This window comes from Hypanus sabinus, chromosome 3 (assembly GCF_030144855.1).
Source record: "Hypanus sabinus isolate sHypSab1 chromosome 3, sHypSab1.hap1, whole genome shotgun sequence".
NCBI classification, from domain to species: Eukaryota; Metazoa; Chordata; class Chondrichthyes; order Myliobatiformes; family Dasyatidae; genus Hypanus; species Hypanus sabinus.
In genome coordinates this window covers 55,022,213-55,047,474 of record NC_082708.1, presented here as the reverse complement: position 1 = coordinate 55,047,474, position 25,262 = coordinate 55,022,213, and the positions used below count along the sequence as shown (strand labels likewise).

Here is a 25,262-nt window from a genome sequence, read left to right as displayed (position 1 = left end):
AAGAAGAACAAAGTAACCAGAACAGATCTAATGCAGTCAGGTATTGAGAGGCTGCGGAAAACAGACTAATCCCGATGAAGGGTCTCAGCCCAAAACATCGACTGTTTTCTCTTTTCCATAGATGTTGCCTGGCCTGCTGAGTTCCTCCAGAATTTTAGTAAGCATTGCAGATTTTCTTGTGTTTCAGGTGAGTAATTAGTTAACTAATCTCAGCTGCGAACATTGTTGAGGGATCAGAATTACCCAGGGCTGCTTGGCTGAGAATGAGAAACCCTGCAGTGTGAATACTACTGATTGATGTTCAAGGCTGGAATTGCATATGAGCGTTCAGTGGCGATAAATGTGACATTAGCAAGTACGTAATTGAACAGGAGTGACAGCACTCATGGATAAACAAAAGAATTTCTTGAAGATGCTGGAAATCCAGAGTAAACACACACAATGCTGGAGGAACTCAACAGGTCAGGTAGCACCTATGGATAGGAATAAACAGTCAATATTTTGGGCTGAGTACCAAACTATACAAGTTCTCAGATTACAGCATATCATTGGAATTGTGCCAAACAGAACTGAATGGACTGTAACATGATCTCCGTAGCTTTGAACATAAGAACATTAACATGTAAAACGCTAGATGGATTGACATTTCCATCCCCACTTCAAACGAGCTGTGCTCATGGTGACAACACTGTCAGAAGGAAATGAAATGCTGAAGGCCAATGAATGTGATCCATATACTCCTGCTTGCTTCTGAGGCAAGATAACCCATAATAAATACATTCCGCTGCTGGAAAAATATCACCAATGGTGTCTCTGAAAAATCTGCCAAATTCACTGGAAGAATATGGGAATCACTCTCAGTATCCTCACCCAGGCAAATATCCCCAGTATTGCGGCCCTATTTACCTCAGTTAGGTCATGTCATCGTGCCCAATACCTGATTCACCATCAATAACTCTCAGAGATGGGAGGCGAACGATAGGCATTTATTAGCTGCAAGAGACCACCACACAACACCCTGGAGACTGAGGGAGGAGCAGTGCCTCCAACTGCCTTTATACCGGGGTCTGTGGGAGGAGCCACAGGAGCAATCAGCAGAGGGGCGTGTCCAGACTGGTATATGTAGATCACCACAATACCAGACTCCTGAAATAAAATCCGTTACAGGATAAAATTGTCTGGCTGACTGAAAACAGTATTTTAGGATGTTCTCAAAGACTCCTTGATAAAATGCAATATCCTTACAGCCTCTTGGGGATCCTTGATCCCCCACCATTCAAAATGCAAAAGGACTATTTGGAATGACATTTAGTATCTTGAGTCTGTGCACCAGGAGCATACTGACACCCCAAGGAAACAGGTAAAGAAGTGCATATCTCACGAACTACCCAAACTATGTCTGTTGGGTTCTGTAGGAATTCAGAAAATGATCCTAAGAATGAAGGGGTTAACATGAGAGGAGTGTCCAATGGCTCTGGTCCTGTACTCTCTAGAATTTAGAAGAATGAAGGGGGATTCTCATTGAGAACTACCGAATATTGATAGAGTGGACGTGATGTTTCCGATAGATGGAGAGACTAGAGCCAGAGGGCACAGATTCAAAATTAGAACAGACATGGGGAGGAATCTCTTTAGCAGAGGGAGGTGAATCTGTGGAATTCATTGCCACAGACAACTGTAGAGTTCAAGTCATTGGGTATATTTAAAGTGGAGTTTGATATGTTCTTGATTGGTAAGAATGCTAATGGTTATGAGGAGAAGGTAGTGAATCAAGTTGAAAGCAAAAATAAATCAGCCATGTTCAAATGGCAGAGCTGACTCAATGGGCAGATAGCCTAATTCTGCTCCTTATTTCATGGTTGTATGGTCAGGTATCCTCAGTGGAAAAGTCTGTACTTCCCCATCAGAAACCACAACGCTAGAGTGGAAGTAAGTCATTCTTGACCCTGAGGAACTGTGAAGAAGGATAAAAAGACTATGCCTCTGGCAGCAAAGATTGCATGGTCTTTAATGATATTCAGGTAATCTAGTAGGAAAATACATGAAAAATTAAAATACACCCTAGTTGTCCCAGCTGTAAGACTGCTGGCAGTCCTTGGCAATCCTGGGACTGACATAATTACTTTAAAGCAGGTGATCCCAATCTTCCTTGTGCCATGGAGTGACCATGGACCCCAGGTTGGGAACCCCTGCTATAAATGGATAGGTGTTAACGTCATCATTTTTATGAGGTGGAAGAAGGGAATGTGATTTATCCGCTGTGAAGGAGTAAGATTTTCATTCAAAGAGGTAGACAACCGGTGCATCTCCCAGAACATTGACATTTCCATACAATCAAAGGCCAAAGTCCATCTGATTTGCCTTCTGCTATAATTCTGCTGGTTGCTTAATTAAACAAGTCTCAGAATTGTTAGCCAATCAATCTCTGTCAATTAACTCGCAACAGAGCCAGACATTTCATGAGAACCACTCGAGTGGAGAATTTGGAAGCTTGAAATCCAAAGTCTGCTGTTTTTCCCAAATATGTTACACTTACCACATGCCTTGTCTCAAATTACACATAAACTGACAGCTACAATTAAGTATTCAGTAGCAGCGGTGCTTGCAGCAGTGTTACAAAAGCCAAGTTGATCTAAAGACAGGTAATTTATGAAGTAAGATAACATAACCAAAGAAAATTTAAAAAAAAACAGATGCTCAACCAGCAAGCCCAGTCCTGATATTGGAAGTAGTTGTTTGTGTTAAAATTAGAATAATCCAATAATCTTAATTAAAGAATTAAAACTGACAAAGCATATTGAGAGCTTATAATGCAAAGCATTTGAATTTAATGTTAAATTTAATATCCACACCAGCACTTCATAGATTGGGAATATGAGTTCCAGAGATGAGAAATTTTTATCTTGCCTGAAATATGTCCAGTCAATTTTGACCCTCCAATAGAGAAAACTTAAAGAAAATTGATAGTGATTTCCAAGTACTTCAAGTATATTTAGAGAGGCTGCCCTGAACCACATCCAGCTCCCACTGGATTAATAATGTTGGTATTTTTTTTATAACATTATCTTTGTACACAACCCTATGCTTCGAAATGCGGAAAATATTCCTCAAGTGCAGATCCCAGTTTTTGCATTGCACCACCACTGCAACCCAATGAACAAAGATGAAAAATGGTATAGACCTTATTGTCGCAACCAATTGGTTTCTTGCATTCCTCGCAGGTATTGCAATAAAGACTTTCATAGCACCTAACACAAAAGGGATTCTCCTCTTGAAGGATGTACTGCTTCCCAAAGAGGGATTCCTTGCAGTAGTGGCAGTCGAAGTGCTCTGTCATTTTGCTGTTTGGAAGGCTTTAAGCACCTATAATTCAAAACAAGAGCAGAAATTTGAAACCGTTCTGATTACTTCAATGCTTTTCAGCACAGCTATATCTGATTCAGTTCATTCATGAAAGAAATAGAATTATTTAAAGATTAACGTATGTAAAAATCTCAGTGTGACATCAGACATGCAAATTGTGACAAACAGCCACAGTCACTCACTGTTCCGATGGTCAGACATGAGCTAAAATATTAAACCATCGACGCCCTAGGATTCATATAGTTTGAACTGCTGTACTTCTTGTAACTGGTGTGTGTTATGTAACTGGTGAAGCAATGAGTGGCTGGCTGCCTAATAAAATCCTTGTGTCACTTTACCATATAAGGCATTAAAAGCCCAGAAATCATGCTGTCTCAGAGCCTAATTACAGCTGGCAGTGGAACATCCTTTTCCATTGCTTTCTCTCTAATATTTCCTAATGATCAAACCTGCAAATTCCTTTCAACCAGCACAAAAACATACAAGTGGCTTGCAAACCCTGGACGATTTATTAATACAGACAGCATTAAAATTGTATTATAATTTGTTAAACCATTATGAATTAAAGAAATTTCATTTTAATTGTATAAAGATGATTTTCAGCATCTAGAAGCACAAATTTATAGAAAGGTATAATATTGTTGAACTGGAATTAAATTAAAATGTAGGATTTTGAGTGATACCTTTTTTTAGATTTTTTTTGTATTAATAGATTATATAGTTGATAAATTATATAATTGATAAATATACATTAAACTAAAATTATTATTACCTTTCTCAAGAGTTAAATATAATGCCTGCTTAATATAGCACTCAAAACATTCTCAATATTTTCTGAAATGCAAGACAAATATATTGCTTGGCTGTTATAATGGGATCAATCTTTATTTAGAAGGTGAATACAAGAGTTAGTGTGTCCAACTGAAAAAGGCTTTCATACAATGTGCACATGCACATTTATTTAGTTCATCACAATATCCTACCTCAAACTGGTTTTAATGATCATGACTGAAGGATTTGATTTCTAGGACTGTCCCAGATGCAGTAAAAATTCCTCCTCCTGCATTTTTTCTTTTATATGAATTAACCTATTCTGTAGCAATTTTAACTTTGTGTGATTGACCTTATTTATAGAGGGGCCACCTAATGATTTGAACAGCAATCTGAGATTTCCCTTGCAACTAGAGAAAACAATCATATTAGCATTTTATGAACCCTGAGTATCTGCCCATTATTGTTTCTTCAGCTGCTCTACTAAACTTGTTTAACAAGAATAATGATTCATAATACAAGGTCTTCAGCATTCAAGTACCCTCACTATCAAAGTTGGTTAATATTCCTTTCAAATTAACTATTGGATGGAGCTATCTTGCCAGTTCAAGTACTGGTGTCTTCAAACTATTTGACTGAGCAAAAATTCATAATGTAATTTCTCTCACTGAAAGCTTGTCTCCATTTGCTATGCCAGTGACCAGGACATATCAACGATGATTATTAATATTTGCTCCCAGCATTGAAGTCCACCTGGTAAAATCAGCTTCAGACTTTAGATTGCAGACATCATCTCCTGAATTGGCATGACCGAGTTAGTAATAATGATGGACCCAGCTGTTTTCTCCGCATAATAACCTAAGGAACAGAACCAGCAAGCTAAAACTGATGAATTTGAAAGCAGTCACATCTTACATTATGCACTGCCAGTAATTACCAGGTTTTGTTTTTTAATGATGTTCTGCTGAACCTTTGAGTTCCTTTATTCTGGCTCTATCTTGTAATACATTGGCTTTTAATGCAGAGACTGTTTTCTTTATTTAGCTTTAGACAGGTCTGCTTTCCTCTGATAATTGTGCCCTTCCTCAACTACGATCCAAGATATTGCACACAGCCTCTGTCACACAAGTTTTTCTGTTGCATAACATTAACAAGTGGTGAATGTGGATTTCAAAATTACAAGTGGTTTTCCTTATATTAGTTTTCAATCTTTAGGCCATAACACTCTGGACACACCACTGGACTTGCAATCATAGTGAGGCTGCAGACTGTGAGAAACTGGCAACTGACTGATTTCCAGGACCAGTATTTGAAGAGGCGTCAAAAGAGTAACTTCACATGTGTAAGTGAGAAATAGTATTCCAATCAACACACGTAAAATGCTGGAGGAACTCAGCAGGTAGAATAGTATTCCAATGACGAACGAATTCCATGGCACAGTTAGTAGTGCTGTTGCTTCACAGGACATGAGATTCAAGATCGTTCCTGACTTCAGGTGTTTTCAATTCTCCCTCTGGCTCTATGGGTGACCTCCTGATGCTCTGATTTCTTCCTACATCCCAAAGACATGCACCTTCATTGGGTAATCTAAATTGCTTTGTGTATCGGTAAGTAGTCATTGATGAGAATGTGGGTAGAACAAACGAGAATGTAGGAGAAGGGTAAATGGTACTGGATTAGACTATATAACTGTTATTTTCCTTATATTTTAACTTGTATAAAGGATATTTGCTTCCTTGGCCAGTTGGCCCCTTGGTTTTAAGTTGTAAGTCAAACTTCCAAGTACCGGTTTTTTAACTTGCGGTTGTAACACATCTACTTTATCTCGATAGGCTTCACTGAGACCCCCTCTCATTCATCTAATGACCAGTGGGTACAGGCCCAAAGCCATTAAACACTCCTCATGTATTAACCCTTTCATTGCCAGAATAATTCTCGTGTACCTCCTCTGGACCCACACCAATGCCAGCACAGGTTTTCTTAGGGACTCAAAACTGCTCACAAAACTCCAATGACTTCCAAAGCCTAGGCATTATGTCCTTGCTCTTATATTCTAGTCATCTCAAAATTAATTTTAACATTGCATTTGCCTTCCTTAACTATTGACTCAACCTGCAAGTTAAACTTTAGGGAATCCCACACAAGGACTCCCAAGACCCTTTTCACCTTTGACTTTTGAATTTTCTCCCCATTTAGAAAATAGTCTATGCCTTTATTCCTTCTACCAAAGTGCATGACATTGTATTCCATTTTCCACTTCTTTGCTATTTTTCCGATCCAATCAGTCCTTCTGCAGACTCCCTGCTTCCTTAACACTACATGCAGCCAACCAGATAAGGCCCTCTTTATTCCCACTCTTTGCCTCCTGCCAGTCAGCCATTCTTCTATCCATGCTAGTGATGCACCATCAATAACTCTCGGAGATGAGAGGCGAGATATTGGCTTTTATTGGCTGGAAGAAAGAACAAGCAGCAATTGACCACCACACTACATCCTGGAGACTGAGGCCGGGGTCCGTGGGAGGAGCCACAGGAGCAGTCAGCGGTGGGGGGGCATGTCCAGACAGGTATATGTAGTTCACCACATTCACCCCCCCCTTTGTTTTAAAAGAGAGTCCCATGGGGCGAAGTTTCTTACAAGTATATTTACAGGTTAAGTCTATCAGATGGTCGAATCTGTCGCTGCGATTTACGTAGCAGCAACAGTGATTGCACCGGAGATGGTGGTTGTGCTGGTTCCGGCCTGACTGGAGGTGTCAGCCCACTAGGCATCAGTGATCCCTCACGCGTGTGCAAGGCGCCTGGTATACGCGTGTGCGAGACGCCCGGTATAGGAGTGTCGTGAGGAGTCTGTGTAGGGCTTGGTGTGCGCGGTGTCACCTCTGGTACAGGGTTCATAGTTACTGTGGAGTGTTCGGGGTAGTGGTCTGCTGCTCCTGCGGATGCCAGGTCGCGGACGGAGACCGTGTCCTCCCGCCCATCAGGTAAGACCACGTAGGCATACTGGGGGTTCGCATGTAGAAGGTGAACCCTCCCGACCAGCGGGGAGTATTTATTACTCCGTGCATGTTTCCGGAGCAGCACTGGCCCCGGGGACGTCAGCCAAGCTGGTAGGGTGGTCCCAGTGGCAGACTTCCTGGGAAAAGGAAATAGGCGTTCGTGAGGGGTGGCATTGATGGACGTACATAACAGGGAGCAGATAGAGTGGAGTGCCTCAGGGAGGACCTCCTGCCATCGAGAGACCGGCAACCCTTTTGACTTAAGGGCTAAAAGTGTGGCCTTCCACACTGTGGCATTCTCCCTCTCCACCTGTCTATTTCCCCGGGGATTATAACTCATGGTCTGACTAGTAGCAATGCCCCTAGCCGGCAGGTACTGGTGCAGCTCATCACTCATAAAGGAGGACCCTCTATCACTGTGGATATAGCAGGGATATCCAAACAGAGTGAAGAGCTGGCGCAGGGCTTTTATGACAGACGTGGCAGTGGTGTCGGGGCAGGGGATGGCAAAGGGGAACCATGAGTACTCGTTGATAATATTGAGAAAGTAGACATTGCGGTCGGTGGAGGGAAGGGGGCCCTTAAAGTCAACACTCAGTCGCTCAAAGGGGCGGGTGGCCTTGATAAGTTGCGCCTTTTCAGGATGGTAGAAGTGCAGTTTGCACTCAGCGCAGACTTGTCAATCCCTGGTCATCGTCCTGATGTCCTCAAGGGAGTATGGCAGGTTCCAGGCTTTCACAAAATGGTAAAATCGGGCGACCCCCGGATGGCAAAGTTGTGCATGGAGGGCGTATAGCTGGTTGAGCTGTGCGCTGACACACGCTCCCCGGGATAGGGCATCAGGGGGCTCATTGAGCCTTCCAGGCCGGTACAGGATATCATTGTTGTAGGTAGAGAGTTCTATTCTCCACCGCAAAATTTTATCATTTTTGATTTTGCCCCGCTGTTGGTTGCTGAACATGAACGCAACTGAGTGCTGGTCAAGGTGAACCTTTTGTCAGCGAGATAGTGCCTCCAGTGCCTAATAGCTTCCACTATGGCCTGGGCTTCTTTCTCCACCGCGGAGTGCCGAATTTCAGGGCCTTGAAGGGTACGAGAAAAGAATGCTACTGGCCTGCCTGCCTGATTGAGGACAGCAGCCAGCACGAAATTGGAGGCGTCACTCTCTACTTGGAAGGGAAAGGTCTCGTCCACCGCATGCATCGTTGCTTTGGCAATGTCCCCTTTAATGTGGCTGAAGGCCGCGCAGGCCTCGGCAGAGAGGGGAAAAGTGGTAGACTTGACAGGGGGCGGGCCTTGTCTGCGTAATGAGGGACCCATTGGGCGTAATAGGAAAAGAAGCCCAGGCACCGTCTGAGGGCTTTGAGGGTGGTGGGAAGAGGGAGTTCTAACAGGGGGTGCATACGGTCGGGATCAGGGCCAATGACCCTGTTTTCCACGACATACCCAAGGATAGCAAGGCGGGTGGTTCCGAACACACACTTGTCCCTGTTATAAGTAAGGTTCAGGGCTTTGGCCACTTGGAAAAATCGTTGGAGGTTGGCGTTGTGATCCGGCCAGTCGTGACCACAGATGGTGATGTTATCCAGATAAGGAAATGTGGCCTTCAGTTGGCACTGGTCCACCATCCGGTCTATTTCCCTCTGGAAGACCGAGACACCATTCATGACACCGAAGGGGACGCGCAGGAAGTGATAGAGCCTGCCGCCCGCCTCGAAGGCGGTGTAGGGGCGGTCCACCGGGCGGATGGGGAGCTGGTGGTAAGCGGATTTCAGATCTATGGTCGAGTACACCATGTACTGAGCTATCCAGTTGACCATATCCGCGATCCTGGGTAGGGGGTACTCGTCAAGCTGCGTGAACCTATTGATGGTTTGGCTATAGTCCACGACCATCCTATTTTTCTGCCCAGTCCGAACAACAACCACCTGGGCCCTCCAAGGGCTTGTGCTTGGCTCAATGATCCCCTCCCCGAGCAGCCGCTGCACCTCCGACTGAATGAAGGCCCTGTCCCCCGCGCTGCACCTCCTGCTTTTAGTTGCCAAAGGTTTACAGTCGGGGGTCAGGTTGGTGAACAACAGTGGGGGAGGGATCTTGAGGGTGGAGAGGCTGCAAGTGGTGTCAGTAGCATGGCCGTTGGCATGGTGCTGGGTGGGATGTGTGGGTCGGTGTGTGTGTGTGGTCAGTAGCGGGGTATATGACGAAGTCCCACAAAACTGAGGATTCCTGACAGTGAGTGGTGGGAGGGGCCCGTCATATTCCATAGTCACACTTTTGAGGTGGCTCTGGAAGTCCAGCCCCAATAGCACAGGTGCGCACAGTTGAGGCATGACCAGTAGCACAAAGTCCTGATATTCTGTGCCCTGCACCACCAATGTTGCTACACAACCCCTCCGAATGTCTGTGGAATGCGACCCAGAAGCCATGGTGACCCTCTGGCTTACCGGCCGTGTCACGAGTCCGCAGCGTTGCACCATGTCCAGGTCAATAAAACTCTCAGTGCTGCCCGTGTCAAACAGGCAGCTAGTCCTGTGCCCCTCCACCAGGATGTCCATCATTGACCATGCAGGCTGGGGTGGGGCGCTTTGGTCGAGGGTTATGGAGGCCAGAGTTGAACCGCCATCTTGGTGCCCGGTAAGCACCCATGGGTCGGGGGCGGGGCGAGGTGGCGCTGACAAAAATGGCCACCCCAATGTCTCACATGAGGCAGGCAGGCAAGATGGCGGCAACCAAGATGGCAGCCCCCATGCCACACACTCAGCGCTGCCCGACCCCGCTCGTGGTTCAGACTTACAGACCTTGGCGAAATGGCCCTTCTTCCCGCAGCTGGAGCAGGTAGCTTCTCGGGCCGGGCAGCGTTTTTGGGGGTGCTTTTCGAGTCCACAGAAGTAACACTGCACGGACTTGTGACTGGCAGCAGCTGTGGTCAGTTTCGGAGAGTTTGTGGACTCACGACTGGCAGTGGCGTTGGTGGAATCGCTTGCGGGTGGCGGGGTCTGCAGTGTCCACGGAACCGGCGGGGGATCGCGTGGCTGGACAGCATCAGTGTTGTGCAGAGCAGCCTCCAGCGTGTCGGCTGTCTCGATCGCCGAGCGTAAGGTATGATCTGCATTTTCCAGCAGCTGCTGGCGCACATACACTGACCTGATCCCCGTAATGAAGGCATCTCATACTAGCAGCTCTGCATGTTGTTCCTTTGTCAGTCCCTTGCAGTGGCAAGCTCGCACAAGTGAATGTAGGGCTCGGAGAAACTCCCCGCTCGACTCACTGGTTCACTGCCGCCGCATCGCTAAGCGATGTCTTGCGTAGACGGTGTTCACCGGCCGCAGGTACTGTCTTTTGAGGGCATCCAGTGCCCCTTGGTAGGTCGGCAGGTCCCTGATGAGGGAGAATACCCTCGGACTGACTCTGGAAAGTAGGAGTTTGTACATTGTGGCAGGCTCAGTCACGGAAATCACTTCCAAGTATGATTGGAAGCATGCAAGCCAGAGTTCAAAGGCAAGACCTTCTTCTGGAGCTTGGGGGTCCAAGTCTAATTTTTCCAGATGTAAAATACTCTCCGTGTTTTAAAACTTCCAGCCAATAAAATTGATGCACCATCAATAACTCTTGGAGACGTGAGGTGAGATACAGGCTTTTATCGGCTGGAAGAAAGAACAAGCAGCAATTGACCACCACACTACATCCTGGAGACTGAGGCCGGGGCTGTGCCTCCAATGGCCTTTATACCGGGGTCTGTGGCAGGAGCCGCAAGAGCAGTCAGCGGGGGTGGGGGGGGGGGGGGTGCATGTCCAGACAGGTATATGTAGTTCACCACAGCTAGTACCTTTCCTGTAATACAATCGGCTCTTATCTTGTTGAACAGTCTCATCTGTTCCCACTTCTTTGTCCTCCGTTACTATCTCTGGAATGTCATTTTCCAGCAGCCCGATATCTATTCTCACCTCTCCTTTACTCTTTATATACCTGAGAAAAGTTTTGGTATCCTCTTTTATATTATTGGTGAGCTTACCTTCATATTTCATCTTTTCTCTCCTTTTTAGTTGCTTTCTGTTGGTTTTTAAAACATTCCCAATCATCTAATTCCCCACTATTTTTTGCTATATTATATGCTATCTCCTTTGCTTTTATGCTGTCTTTGATTTCCCTCATCAGCCACATTTGTCTCATTCTCCCTTTAGAATACTTCTTCATCTTTGGAATGTATTTATCTTCTGCCCCCCAAATAGCCCCCAGAAACACCAGTCATCACTGTTCTGCCATCATCCTGTTCATGTCCCCTTCAAATCAACTTTAGCTAGCTCCTCTCTCATGCCCCAGTAATTCCCTTTATTCCACTGTAATACAGATACATCTGACTTTATCTATTCCTTCTCAAAATGCAGAGTGAATTCTATTATGATCACTGCCTCCTAAGGGTTTGCTTATCTTAAGCTCCGTAATCAAAACTGGTTAATTACACAACACTGAAACCAGAATTGCCCTTTGCGGGCTCGACCACAAGCTGCTCTAAAAAGCCATCTCATAGGCATTCTACAAGTTCCCTCTCTTTCAAATGCAATCCTGAAACGATATCCAGATTGCATTCCAAAAGGCGATATTTCAATTATAATGCCGCTTATTCCAATAGCAACCCTATCTCCAGTGGATTCCAGATAGACGGGCTACCGACTAAATGAGGCAGCCACTTATTTGGGACAACTCGTAAAGAACAAAACCTAATCGAGTTTTCTTTGTTTATTATCCATGCCACTGAATTGGGACAGGAGATTGCTGCTGGAGAGTTCCTTAGAGCAGTTTTTAAATCCCCTCAAAATCACCTCTTTGGTCAAGAAAGCATAGCAGCATCTCCACTTCCTGAGCAGATTAAAGTGAGTCAGGCTCCCATTGCGATCCCCCCCCCCCCCCCCCATTTTAACCAATTTTTACATGAGCACCATCGAGAGGGTCCTGACCAGTTGCATCACCACCCCTGGTATGGGAAATGCAAGGCATCTGACCACAGTTCCCCACAAAGGACTATGAAGACTGCTGAGAGGATCACTGGGGTCTCTCTTCCAAACACTGGAGATAGTTACCAGGGGTACTTCTTATGCAGGACCCTTAACGTTGTCAGTGATCCCTCCCATCTGTCCAACAATCAGGCAGGAGGTACCATAGCATTAGGAGAACTGTTAGGATGGGGGTCAGCTTCTTCCCCCAAACAGTTACACTACTGAACTCCCTGCCACCACCTAGCTCTCATCACATACGAAGCACCAGTGGTGTTATACTATTTGCTTTTTAACATATCATATATGCACCTTATTATTTGTTAATTTATTTGTGGTAATATTAACTTCATCTGTTCTGTTTGTGTGTGTGTGTGGAGTTACATACAATGTGTTGTGCACCTTGGTCCGGATGAACTTGGTCTCATTTGCTGCTATACGTCTGTACAGCTGAATGGCAATAAACTTGAACTTGAACTTTTTGTCACTGATAGTTGGTGAGAAATAAGCAGTAAGAAAATTCAGAGCAGTTTACTCACTGAGGTTTCGAGCATTCAGGCTTGGAGATGCGAGAAACGGCCAGGAGTGAAAAAGAAATGATTTCACTACTTCAACAGGATAGGAACAATGAAGAATTTGAAAGTAATGACAATCATCTTGAATGTTACAATGAAAATGAAGATTTTGAGGAAGCAAAAATTTCCAACTAGCATCAGTTGCTGTGCTAAGTTAGTTCATTTACAATCCATTAAAAGCACTTGTCTGTGTACAATGGATGAATTCCTTCATTGCTTCCTATTAGGAACTAAATCACAGTTTTATAGTACTATAGTTATATTGGTCATGTTTGAATGCTCTGATGTTTCTGCATTTTATTTTAATGCATAATGTGTTACTCAGTTAGATGGTAGTCGGTCTTTTATAAACTATTTCCACGAAACTTCTGCTAATTGGGGCCATTGCTTAATTGGGCCAAAATGTACTGGTTCAATTAACTGGAATCCATTGCATTTTGATTACTATCCAATAATATTTCGAAGCAATCCAATGGCATTTTGATTGCAACCCAAGTAATAAAGAGCATGTACAAAGTAAGTGTTACCCAAGATTGAATTGAGACAAGGGCCAAAGTCGTGAAACCTACCACAGAAAAAGGGGAGCTGAATCTCCAGTTACACATGGACGAATGACTGAGGGTTTGAGTTGTTACCTGAATAAAATATTTCAATTTGATAAGATTAATGAAAAAAAAATCTAGATGAAATATGCCATTAATGTTGAGACTATTAAGGAGGCACGTGATAAGACCCAAAGAATGCCTGAGGGAAAGGACAAACTTAGGTGCATTTTATCTGTTTTATTGCAGTTAAAAATATGAACATGGTCAGTTTGTACAAGTAAAAGAAGTTCACTGATCAGTTGGGAAAGGAAAGAGAAATATCTGATGAACGGCAATAAACAGTACGATAGAGACAGTAAAAAGTCTAAAGAGTACATTTTTGCATTCACTGTACAAGTGAAAAGAACATGATAAGCGCCTTGTATAGTATCAGAAAGTCCACCAGAGATTCAAGTGGGTGGTCCTGCCAGCGATGCTTCTCCTTGGGAAACACTCCCTACATTGGACAGTCATCTGAAACAGTGCCACCCTCCAAACCTGAGGAATTACAGTAGTGGTCGCCAACCCGATTGACTGGTCGATCTTTGAGACTTTCCCAGTAGATCCCAAAAAAAAAAGAAAAATAAATACACAAATACTGTTGAGAGAATGTTTCTGGGTTGCGGGTTTTAGTTCCGTTCTTTCTGCCCAGTGCGCATGCGCGTAGCCCCGCCACACTACACAGTGTATTTCAGTGGTCCCCAATCAGCAGGCCATGAGGAAACGATACGAGTCAGCTGCACCTTTCCTCATTCCCTGTCACGCCGACTGTTGAACTTGAACCCACACGCGGCCATCAGCCGCCTAAACGCAGCGATCACTGGTTGGCCTCGCGCGGCCGGCGGGAAGCGCCGTTGGCACCGGCCCGGAGCGCGGACAGATGGGCGCCGCCTCCGAACCTGTTCACCACACCGAATGTTCGTGGGGAACCCGGTGCTAAAATATTCGCAAATGACCTAATTCAGGCTCAGGGTTTCGTAAGTAACAGAGCAGTTACCTGGCTGCGATCTACTGAAAAAAACTTCTGTCAGCCGATAGGTCCTATAAGGGGGGCAGGTGTGCCCTGTCTCACTCCTCACTCGGTTGGTTACTCTCTCTGGACTGGACCGTCGCGGCTCCGGCACGGGGACCTCCGGCCCTGACCTTGTCCTCTCACGCCACCTGCGACCAGCCGCACCTGGCCAAGGCGTCTGGGGGCGGGCAGGCAGGAAGCTGTCTAATGAGGCAATGAAGCCCTCAAAACTGCTTTGGTACCCTGAATACAAGCACCCCACACTTAAAAACAAACCCACTGAGCTTTCTCAGCGGAAAAACATGAGCAGCGCGGGACAGAAGCTAAGTCCAGAGAGCCACAAAAACTAAATTGCAAAATAGACTGGACATAAGGAACCTGCTTCAAGTATCACTGTATTCCTGTCATGTTTGACAGCATCCCCCCCCCCCCACCCCCATCTGGTCCGCAAGAATATTGTCAATATTAAACCGGTCCGCAGTGTAAAAAAGGGTGGGTACCCCTAGTGTTTATACATTATTTCTATTTCTGGGTTGCAGAGTTTTACTTCCGGTATTTTCTGCCCAGGTGCGCATGCGTGTAACTAATTGATTTAGGGTCAATCTCGCCTTTCACTAAGGCCGAGGTAGGGGATCTTGGGCTTAAGAAGGTTGGTGACCACTAAGTTACAGGATGGGCATGACATGGACTCGACAGGAACCTCTAACAACTCAAATGAGGATGACATTGATGAAACAATAAGATGGACAGCTTTGCCACAGCTTGCTACAATAAAGACCAAGGAAGTGAAGACACGGCAGATCAAAATGGAACCTATGAAAGGTGACAGTTTTTGCATCAACTATCTGAAGCAGAATAGATTGATGCATTGTCCAAAGAAATCCCACATTGGAAAATGGAAGTTTAAAAGTCTGGGCTGAGCTTCAATGTATTAAGAACATACACAAACTGCACCCATATGATGGCATCCAAATTTTCACGGCTATATTGTCTCCTCACCTATTCAGACAATTGATTCAAGGAGCTGAAACCACATGCGGGAGATAATAAACAAATATACAAGATAGTTGGAATGCTATTAAGAAGTTGGAAGAACTGGTCCCAAGACAAACTGATTGGAGGAAAGTGGTTGATTGCAAGCAAAATATTTCTGATAATGTTTCTGAGTACAAGGGACACTGCAGGACGGAGTGGTTAAGTTATTCAGAAGTATGAAGTCTCCACCAAAGAACTCCACATGTTCAGAACTAAACGACTACCTCCACTCATATATTGATGTGCGTTGAATGGCTGGTAATAATACACATCAAAAACTCCATTCCTGCCACATTGGCCACTCGTCAATTTGCTTACTGACAGAACTGCTCTACGACAGATGCCAGAGCATCAGTCACGCACCTGACCCTGACGCCCCTGGAAAATCAGGACATTTGTGTCAGAATGCAATTTCTGGATTTCAGTTTGGCATTCAACACTACTGTTCCACAGACCGTGGTGAACAAACTCCTATTCTTTGGTCTAAATACACCACTGTACAACTGGGTGTTAGACTTCCTAAACAACAGAGCTCAGATAGTCAGGATGCACAACTGCCCCTCCCTCCCCATCACCCTCCACACGGTGTCCCCAGGGCTGTGTGCTGAGAGCACTGCTGTACACTCTGCTCACACGTGACAGCACGGCCAAACACACCAGTAATCACATTGTCCAGTTCGCTGATGACCTGACAGTGGCGGTGCTTATCACCAAAATCAATGAGATGGCCCACAGAGAGGAAATGGAAGAGCTCAAGGCCTGGTGCCAGGAAAATAATCTCTTCCTCATTGTCAACAAGACAAGCATGATGGTTTTCGACTTCAGGAGAAAGGTGCCGAGAAAGGGCCAGCAATATCATAAAAGATCCCACCCACTCTGCTCATGGACTGCTTGTCCCACTCCCATTAGGGAGCAGGAAATGTAACCAGACTCAAAAACAGTTACTTTCCCCAAGCAGTACGACTGATCAACACCTCCACCCACTCACTCACCCCACCACCACTACTTTACCATTTCCTGTCAGAGTCACCTAAATGTACAGACACACCAGTGCCTAGCGTCACCTTATTGACATACAATCAATCTATGTATATGAGCTATCTTATCAATATTTTTATTATTATTGTGTCCTTTATCTTATTATGCTTTTTTTGTACTGCATTGAAGCCAGAGTAACAATTATTTCATTTTCCTTTACACTTGTGTACTGGAAATGACAAACAGTCCAATCTTGAATCTTGAGTTCCAGGAATAAATGAAGATAACATAGAGGACTCTAAATATGATCCCTTGAAATCAACTTTTATTGGTGGCTTGAAAGGAAATATTGCAAACACGGTGAAGCTTACAAAACTGAATTGGAGTGAAGTTGGTGCTCCAAAGCTGAGCTAGTGCAAGCCACTAGAAAAGTGGAATGGGATATCGAAATCCAAGTAGGATTAGTTCAGGTGACTCAGTTACCTGTTGATCAACAGCCAGTTTTGCTAGTCAACAGCCAATACCCATTAACCAACAGAAAAAGCAGGACTGGGATTCATCGTGTGTACTGCAGCAATCTCAGTCTGAGCCACACCTCCAAGGCCAATCCCAGAAAACAAAATGGCACCTGTGTAGTAAGAGAGGACATTGGGCCAGAAGTTGTCAGTGTAGGAAACAACAGGAACATGCTCAACAGCAAGTTCAATCCCCTGCCTTGCAAAAGTCTGGAGATCCCGATCTGATAATATGATTTCGACAAGCAATGTTGGATATAATGGGTGTATTGTCCTAATACATTGGATATAATGGGTGTACTAAGCCCTTGCCTGCAGCCCCTGCTTGCCCTGATAAGCAAAAACTGGATGTCTTACATGTTAACTACCAATTAGAAATGAATATGCTGAATTCTTATTAGACTACAAAGACCAATGACCATGACTCTGCAAAATTGATAATATGCCATGAAAAAGCAAATAATTATAAGGAAACACTTTATTGAACCCAAATCTGCATACCAATGGCTCCTCAATGGGCCGGCTGGGCCGGGCTTTCTGAAACTGAAGTGAAGCATCAGGAAGCACGGCTCCTGGTACCTCTGTGCAGAACTGATTGAAGCCAATCAGAAGGAAGATCAGCAAATACTTACACTGGTTCTTGATAAGCTTTTGGAGTTGTTCATGCCTTTGGAAACATATGGAGGCAAAGGGGATTTCTTATGTTTCTAAGAACCACAATCAAGAATGGCCAACTAGTATGAGAACTCACAAATGCCGTACAGTTGCTGCCAGAAATTACTGTGTTGAAATGTAAAAGCCAAACCAAAAGGACTACAACGGAAGGCCATGAAAATTCATTCTCAGATGAAATTGCAAAATATTGTAGGAAAGGATAAAAGAAATAAAACAAGTAAAAAAGATCAAAGAATTAAAAGAAGTACTGGGAACGTAAACAGTGAACCCAAAGACCGAAATTATGTAAATATAGTTGAACTCTGTATCACAGATGAACATAAAAAATATTCAAGAGATACAAGCTTTATGTTCTAACTAGGAAAAGCGCTTCTGGATGGAGAATGGCAGGAGGTTAAGCAGTGATGAAGCATGGAGATATGGCACTCGTCATAGACTAATAATTCCAACTACATTGCTTCCTTATCTGGCACAGCAGATACACTCTCTAGGACATACTGCAGTGCAAAAGATGAGCTGCAGATTCTCCCAGTAGTAGTGGAATCCAAAATTCAAGGCACAAGCTCAAAAATCAATTTGAAAGATGCATGACATTTCAGAAAACAAATCCTGGAGCAATGGAAGAGCTTCCACAATTAAGTGCAACTGCCCCACCTTGTCCATTTTTACACTTACAAATGGACTACATTTCTTTGTCAAGGATATGCAGGTAATACTAATTGGTAATAGTGGACAGGTTTTCGAGACAGGTGGAAGCTGTTCCAGCAAGGAAAGCAAGTGCAGTCAGAGACTTTGAACTGGACTTTACGGAAATTATTCTAATATTATTTGCTGTTGCTATATTTCTGTCAATTTTCCCTACTCACAATGTGCCAATTGTGATGAATTATAATGTACAGTATACTTGCAGGTGTCACATGAATTTGCTGATGCTGTTAATGCTTCTAGCTGTTGGGTATGTCACACACTTCGAAATAGTCACCATGCATAAGATGGTTCTTCAAAGTCTAATGGCATTAGATCTTCTCTTAGCAATTACAGAGAAGAACTAGTGCAGTTATAGGCAAATAGTGTTGTCTAAATACAAGTCTGAAGACATAACTGATTTGACTGATCATATTCATGAAGAAACAACTGAAGTCCATCAGTCTGATTAATGGGATTTCTTTGACTGAATTCATTAAGTCTATGGAGCTGGGATTACTCAATATTATCTGTTACAATAATATATTGTGTCAAAATACTATGTCCTGATATACCCTATCATTGATTTATGTGTTTTACTCTTTTAAGGGCAATCAATAATAGAGCAGTTCAAACTCACGTGGGTGTGCCCACTTACAAAAACGATCTACCTAACAATCACATAATCATGGATATTTCCATAATGTCGATGAATTTTTTGATTATTATAATCTTAACGAAGGTACCACACGAGTTTGCCAGCGGATTTTCAGGTGTAATGTTTCCAAATAAGTAATTTAGAATCAAAGGAGTGAATGTTGAGTTAGACTACAGCATTGTTAATTTCCTAGTAATTTTACTTTCTTATGCAGTTTTGTAATTTTATATGTTTATCTATGTATATGCAATGGTTCCATGTGTTTACAAGTGGTTCCAGTTGCTTTTTAACACCTTGGCTGCAGTTGCAGGCATCATGTTATTTGAACGGGGGCTATCTTATTGGTTGCTTCAAGCAACAGAATTTGAATGAGATTTATTGCTGTTAACAAATTGCTATAAGAAAACCAGACAACATTGCATCAGTCTCTTTTCACCTTTTGCTTTCCCTCGCTACTAGGCTCAGCTTTTGCTGCATTCCTTTTCTGATCCCTTTGCTCTTTCAGTGCTTAATAAATAATTGTAAGCAACAGGTTTTTATGCCTCATTCTCAACTTCTGAAGAACCTCAGATCAAATATATCTGTATCCAATAACTTTTACATTTTTTGTTGATCAGTGCAGACATAGTGACACACCTAGTAGCTTATCAAAGTGGAAGACAGCATGAAATATCAGACCCATCCCAAATGCAGGAATCCTTCAATTCATACATTGAAAGAATGGAGCTGTAAGAAGTGGAGGCAAATGTGGAAATATTTAGATAAAGCCATACAGAGTGCAAGGAAGTATTCCTCTTGGTAGAAATTTGGCAATATATTTACATATCATATCAGGGCATTTGTCAATTCATGGTCCACTTAATGAAGAAGAACAAAATTACAAAACTATTTCTGTTTGAGTCTTGTCAGAGTATAAAATTCAAAATCCATAACTGGCAATCAAGAAAAACCATTAGCTATAACAATGACAAGGAAGTGATTGCAACAGAAATCCACACAAACAAGAAGTTGCACAACACTGAAGCAGATAAGTAAAGGAAGGGTTTTTTTTTATCCAGCATCTACATGACTAGGAGTGAGAGTAAGAAGAGGCAGAAATTTCAAAATTAAAGCTTAGTAGGCTAACCTGAATATTGAATCTGACATTAAAACCACTGAGCTCAGTGTGTGATCCAACAGTGTGCTCAATTTCTACCCAATCCTTCTTCAGTGTTGTCTCTACTTTTTCCAAATTAAAGAAAATCAAGACATGGTGATGGGGAAAAATTCTGTTAAGAAGATGCTCCACCCTGAGTCCATCTCAAGGCATTATAAGACCAACACTGCACTCAAACTTGTTCGTGAAAATTTCTAACAACTAAGTAGGGACAGTGATTATCTACATCATGGTCAGTAGCCATGGGAACCCCCTTTGCTTTTAGATCATGCACAGAGACCAAAAGTGAAAAAGATGTCAGACAGAGAAGAGGATGCTAGTGATTATTTCAGTGTTTAAAGAATTTTGATGAAACAAAATCAAAATCTTTACTTAACCATGAACATGGACTAATTGATGCCAGACAAATAATAAGCAAGGAAATAGCAAAGACTGAGACCAAAGAAAACACAATGCTCCAAATAAGGCTTTATCATGGCACAGTAGAACAGAAACAAAATCCCTCCATTTTTTTTCCATTCACCCCTTATGATAAAGTTCAATGTTGTATTATCTTTTTGGATTTTTTTTAGACTATGCATTAGCCTTCCTAGTGACTTAAATATTTGGAAATCCAATTTTCTTTACATGATCACTAATCATTTACCAATAAAAAGGTGTTCCATTTATTCTTTCTCTGATTCAGAGTACATGACAGCAAACTCCCCCATATTAAAATACATCTACTCACTCACAAAATTTGCATATATACTTTATAACTTCCTGCTCCAATGTATCATATTAATTTTCCAGCTGAACAGCACCAGTACAGTAAAATTCTTTTACCCAAGTTGGTGATATACAGTGCCTATAATGGCTTTCTCTTTGCCACTCTCCCATAAAGCTGATGAAGCACCTGGGCAACAGTTGTTGTATGCACAGTCTCTCCCATCTCAGCCAAAGAAGTTTGTAACTCTTCTAGAATTTTCATAGGTCTCTTGGTGGCCTCCCTCACTAATCTCCTTCTTGCACAGTCACTCAGTTTTTGAGGATAGGCTGTCTGGGCAGATTTACAGCTGTGCCATATTCTTTTGATTTCTTGATGATTGCCTTAACTGTACTCCAAGGAATATTCAGTGACTTGGAAATTTTCTTGCATCCATCTCCTGACTCGTGCTTTTCAATAAACTTTTCCGCAGAGATGCTTGGAATGTTCTGTTGTCTTCATGGTGTAGTTTTTGCCAGAACTCTGACTCACCAACAGTTAGACCTTCTGGATACAGGTGTATTTTACTACAATCAATTGAAACACCCTGACTGTACACAGATCTCCATTTAACTAATTGTGTGAATTCCAAAACCAATTGTCTGCACCGGTGATGATTTGGTGTGTCATAATAAGGAGGGTGAATACTTATGCAATCAATTACTTTGTGTTTTATACTTATAATTAATTTAGATCACTGTAGAGATCTCTTCTCACTTAGACATGAAAGAGTCTTTTCACTGTTGATCAGTGTCAAAAGAAAAACAAATTAAATCCACTGTGATTCAATGTTGTAAAACAATAAAACATGAAAACTTCTAAGGGAGTGTGAGTACTTTTTTGTAGGCACTGTATGCCTAATTTCCAAAGCCCAGTATAGATCCATCAAAAACTACATGCCACATCTCACCATCAATATACACCCCCTTTATTTTCCTCCCTAACACGAGCTCCCTCCTAACTACAGGGCAGAAAGGTATCTTTAATTTTATGCACTTCCATGTTTGGTTCTACATTTGTGTAGAAACCTGTTAAATTTCTTCTGAAAGTCTCTAAAGGAAGCACCACTCTATCCCTCATAAATCTATGCTAATTATTTTATATAGTTATTACACAGATCCACACTCATCATTGATTCAGGTCATGATGAAGGGTCTCGGCTCAAAACTACAACTGTTTATTCTTTTCCACAGATGCTGCCTGGCTAGCTGAGTTGCGCCAGCATTTTGTGTGTGTTGCTTGGATTTCCAGCGTCTGCAGATTTTCTTGTCATCATAGATTTTACTTGCTTCAATTATTGCCTTACCACATTGGTCAAAGACTACTGCCCTGACTAACCTGGCCTCATCCTATTGCACTAACATAGCTCAGAGTTCTTTATCTTCAAGCATCACGCCTGTGAATACTATGGAGTCAGAGGTCCCCACAACAAGTTTGAATTCACATCATAACTAACTTGCATATAGCTGAAGTTGCTGGTACGGTATTAATAAATCCGAGCCATTCCTAAATCAAGATGCAGGGAAATAGTGAGCCAAAGTCGAAAAGATACATGTTAACTTTGGCCTATGCCAAACATTAGTTGGAGTTGATTTAACTCAAGTGGGTAAATTGGATGGATAACTGGAGAAATGTTTTAGGAGAAATAGAACTGAAAATTAATCACCTCCATCATAATAATATATAGATAGTGGTGAGGTACTGACTCTATGTTGATAATAGAGCGTCACAGCCAAGAGTTGGGAAAAACCGTCATTCTTTCCCAGCAAAATGACGGGTAGAAGTTCCCCACATGCAATCTCTTTTCTCAGTCATACATTATCCCATCCTGGAAATATATCTCAACGAAGCATCAGTGGTTACCTTTATTTTATAAACTGTTCCTTAAGTGGTTAAAGACAATACAGTAATGGACTAGAAAGGTAGGCCGACATTCTGTGTGTGAATAAAGATATTTTGTGGTGGATCTCTGCACGTTAATATCATGTTGCCTCATTAGCTAGGTGTGTATTGATATTGTGATCCTGATTTAATCATGTGACATGCCAACATCTCCAGAATATAACAATATCACAGACATTCAATCCAGCAGCCTAAAGTCTCAAATTGTAAATAGCTTGTGGTTTCTGTCTTGCAAAGTATCTCATGTTTTCTTTGGAGGACATGACATTTTACCTCTGGCCCCTGAAATATTGACTAACTACCTAATTCTGTGGTGGGAAAATTGATGGTCTCTTTACTTTAAGCACTACATCAAAAAATAGAATTAGTGCGGCACCAACATCATCAAAAATGTCTCTTTATAGTTAAGTTTCCTTAAGTTAATTTGCAACAATAACAAAAGAGAAGCTGCTGTGCTTGTGAGGGTAGCACACCAGGGATGGGGCAAATTAATTTGTGGATGAGGAGCTGGTACAGGAAGGAAAGTTCAGGTTCTGGGACCATTGTGAGCTCTTCTTTCTGGGGCAGAGGCAACAAGAACAAAAGGGGTAACTGCACCTGAGCTGGAGGGAGAGCTATATTATTGTGGGGAGATTTGCACAGGAGAATTTAGATTAGTCTGGCAGGGGGAGAAACCCAAAGTCATGGTATAGCAGATGGGCAATTTAAAAGAAATATAAATGCAAGAGAGAACAAGTTTAGTCAACAGAATCGACAGAAGCAAGAAGCCCAACAATAAGGGCAGGGCTAGATATATGGGACTGAGATATTACAGCCATTACAGAAAGCAAAACCGACAGTTCAATGCTCTGCAGTATAGATGTCATAGGTACGACTGATGTGAGTGTAGGACAGGAGGGGAGTTGCACTTTTGATTAAGGAGAACATGACGACAGCACCCAGAGAGGGTATTCTTGGGAAATCATCCAGTGAGGCTATATGGGTGGGTGGAGCACTTTGATGGGATTATATTACAGGCTTTCCAATATCAATAGGAAATAAGGGAGGTTGCAGACAGCAATAGGAAAAATGGGATTTTAAAAGTGAGTGATTTTAACTTCTCTAATATTGAATGGAATGACGTGGGGCAAATGGCTTGAATGCTGCAAAATTTGTTAAAGTCTCCAGCAAAGTTTTCTCAAATTGTATGTAGATTGCCCAACCAGAGAGAGGGCATCTCTCAAACTCCTGTTAGGACATGTGGCTGGGCAACTGACTGAAGTATCAGTGGAGGGAGCACTTTGGGAAAAGTGACCAAAACTCTACTGGTTTTTAAATAGTTGCAAAACTCAAAATGATGAGAAAAAAGATAGTACTCTTCCATAATTTAAAATCCTAAATTTGGGCAAGGAAAATTTTGATGGCATTGGGCAGGAATTTGCAAAGGTTGATTGGGATAGGCTACTTGCAGGTAATGGGAGATTTGGCAATTGGGAAGTTTTAAAAAAGAGATCGAGTTCAAGGTCAACATATTCCTATTAGAGTGAAGGTGATGGTTGGTGGTTTTACAGAACCCTAGATGATGACTGACATTGAGGTAATAGTCAGGTATGGACAGCTGGAATCGAGGTAATTGGTGAAGTCAGAGGGAAAATCATGAGGCAAATGACACAAGATAACTTTTGCGGATCAGGTAAAGGTGAATCCTGAAGGATTCTGCAAGTCTATTATGAGAACAAGGGTAACTAGAGAATGAAGAGGTTCCTTTAAGGATTAATGGACAAAATGGTAGCATAGCGGTCAGCACGACACTATTACAGCTCGGGGCATTGGATTTTGGAGTTCAATCCCAGCATCCTCTGTAAGGAGTGTCCGTATATCATCCCATGGAATGCATGGGTTTACTCTGGGTCCTCTGCTTTCCTCCCACAGTCCAAGGACATACCGGGTAGATTAATTGGTCATTGTAAATTGTCCCCTGATTAGGTAGGGTTAAATCAGGGTTGGCAAGAAGGGCCAGAAGGGACAACTCCACTGTGTATCTCCAAATAAAAATAAATGTAGTCATCTATGTGTGGAGCCACAGGAGATGAGCAAGATGTTTGTTGAATATTTCTCATCTGTGTTTACCATGGAGAAGGTCATGAAAACTAAGTTATTAAGGAAATGAACATATCCACATTACATACAGGGTGTGTGGACAGTCTTAAGGTATACTAACATAGTAAACCTCAGAGCCTGATCAAGTGTATCCTGGAATATTGTGGGAGGCTAGGGAAAAAGCTGCAGGGGCCTGGCAGAGATATTTGCTTTATCTTGCGCCATGACTGAAGCGCTTGAAGACTAGAGGGTGGTTAATGTCATTTAAATGGGGCTAAGAGGAATAGCAAGAGAAGTACAAGCTGGTAGGCCTAATGCCAATGGTGAAAGTTACTGAAGGAGATTCTGAGGGACAAGACCTACTAGCATTTGAAGGGGCAAGGATTGGTAAAATCTATATGGACTTCAGAAAGGTCCCGAAAATAGGCAGGTCTGGAAAGCTAGATCACATAGAAATCAAGGTATTCAAGCCAATTGGAGACAAAGCTGGCTTAGTGAATGGAGAGAGAGAGAGAGAGAGGTCAATAGTGTAGGGTCGTTA

At 42.7% G+C, this 25,262-nt stretch overlaps 1 protein-coding gene across 6 annotated transcripts in view; it reads right to left on the bottom strand.

The window, feature by feature from the left end:
* The window catches only part of fhl2b (four and a half LIM domains 2b), a 54,163-nt gene that overhangs the window by 17,333 nt on the left and 11,568 nt on the right, over nucleotides 1-25,262 (bottom strand). For 4 of the 6 annotated variants that reach the window (XM_059964384.1, XM_059964383.1, XM_059964385.1 and 1 more), the window contains exon 2: nucleotides 3,182-3,363. In XM_059964384.1, coding sequence (XP_059820367.1) covers nucleotides 3,182-3,337 — 156 coding nt within the window. In that variant the 5' untranslated portion in view covers nucleotides 3,338-3,363. Of the gene's footprint in view, nucleotides 1-3,181; nucleotides 3,364-3,545; nucleotides 3,639-14,279; nucleotides 21,554-25,262 lie in introns of those variants that run through there. The other 2 variants (XM_059964381.1, XM_059964382.1) reach the window with 2 other exon arrangements.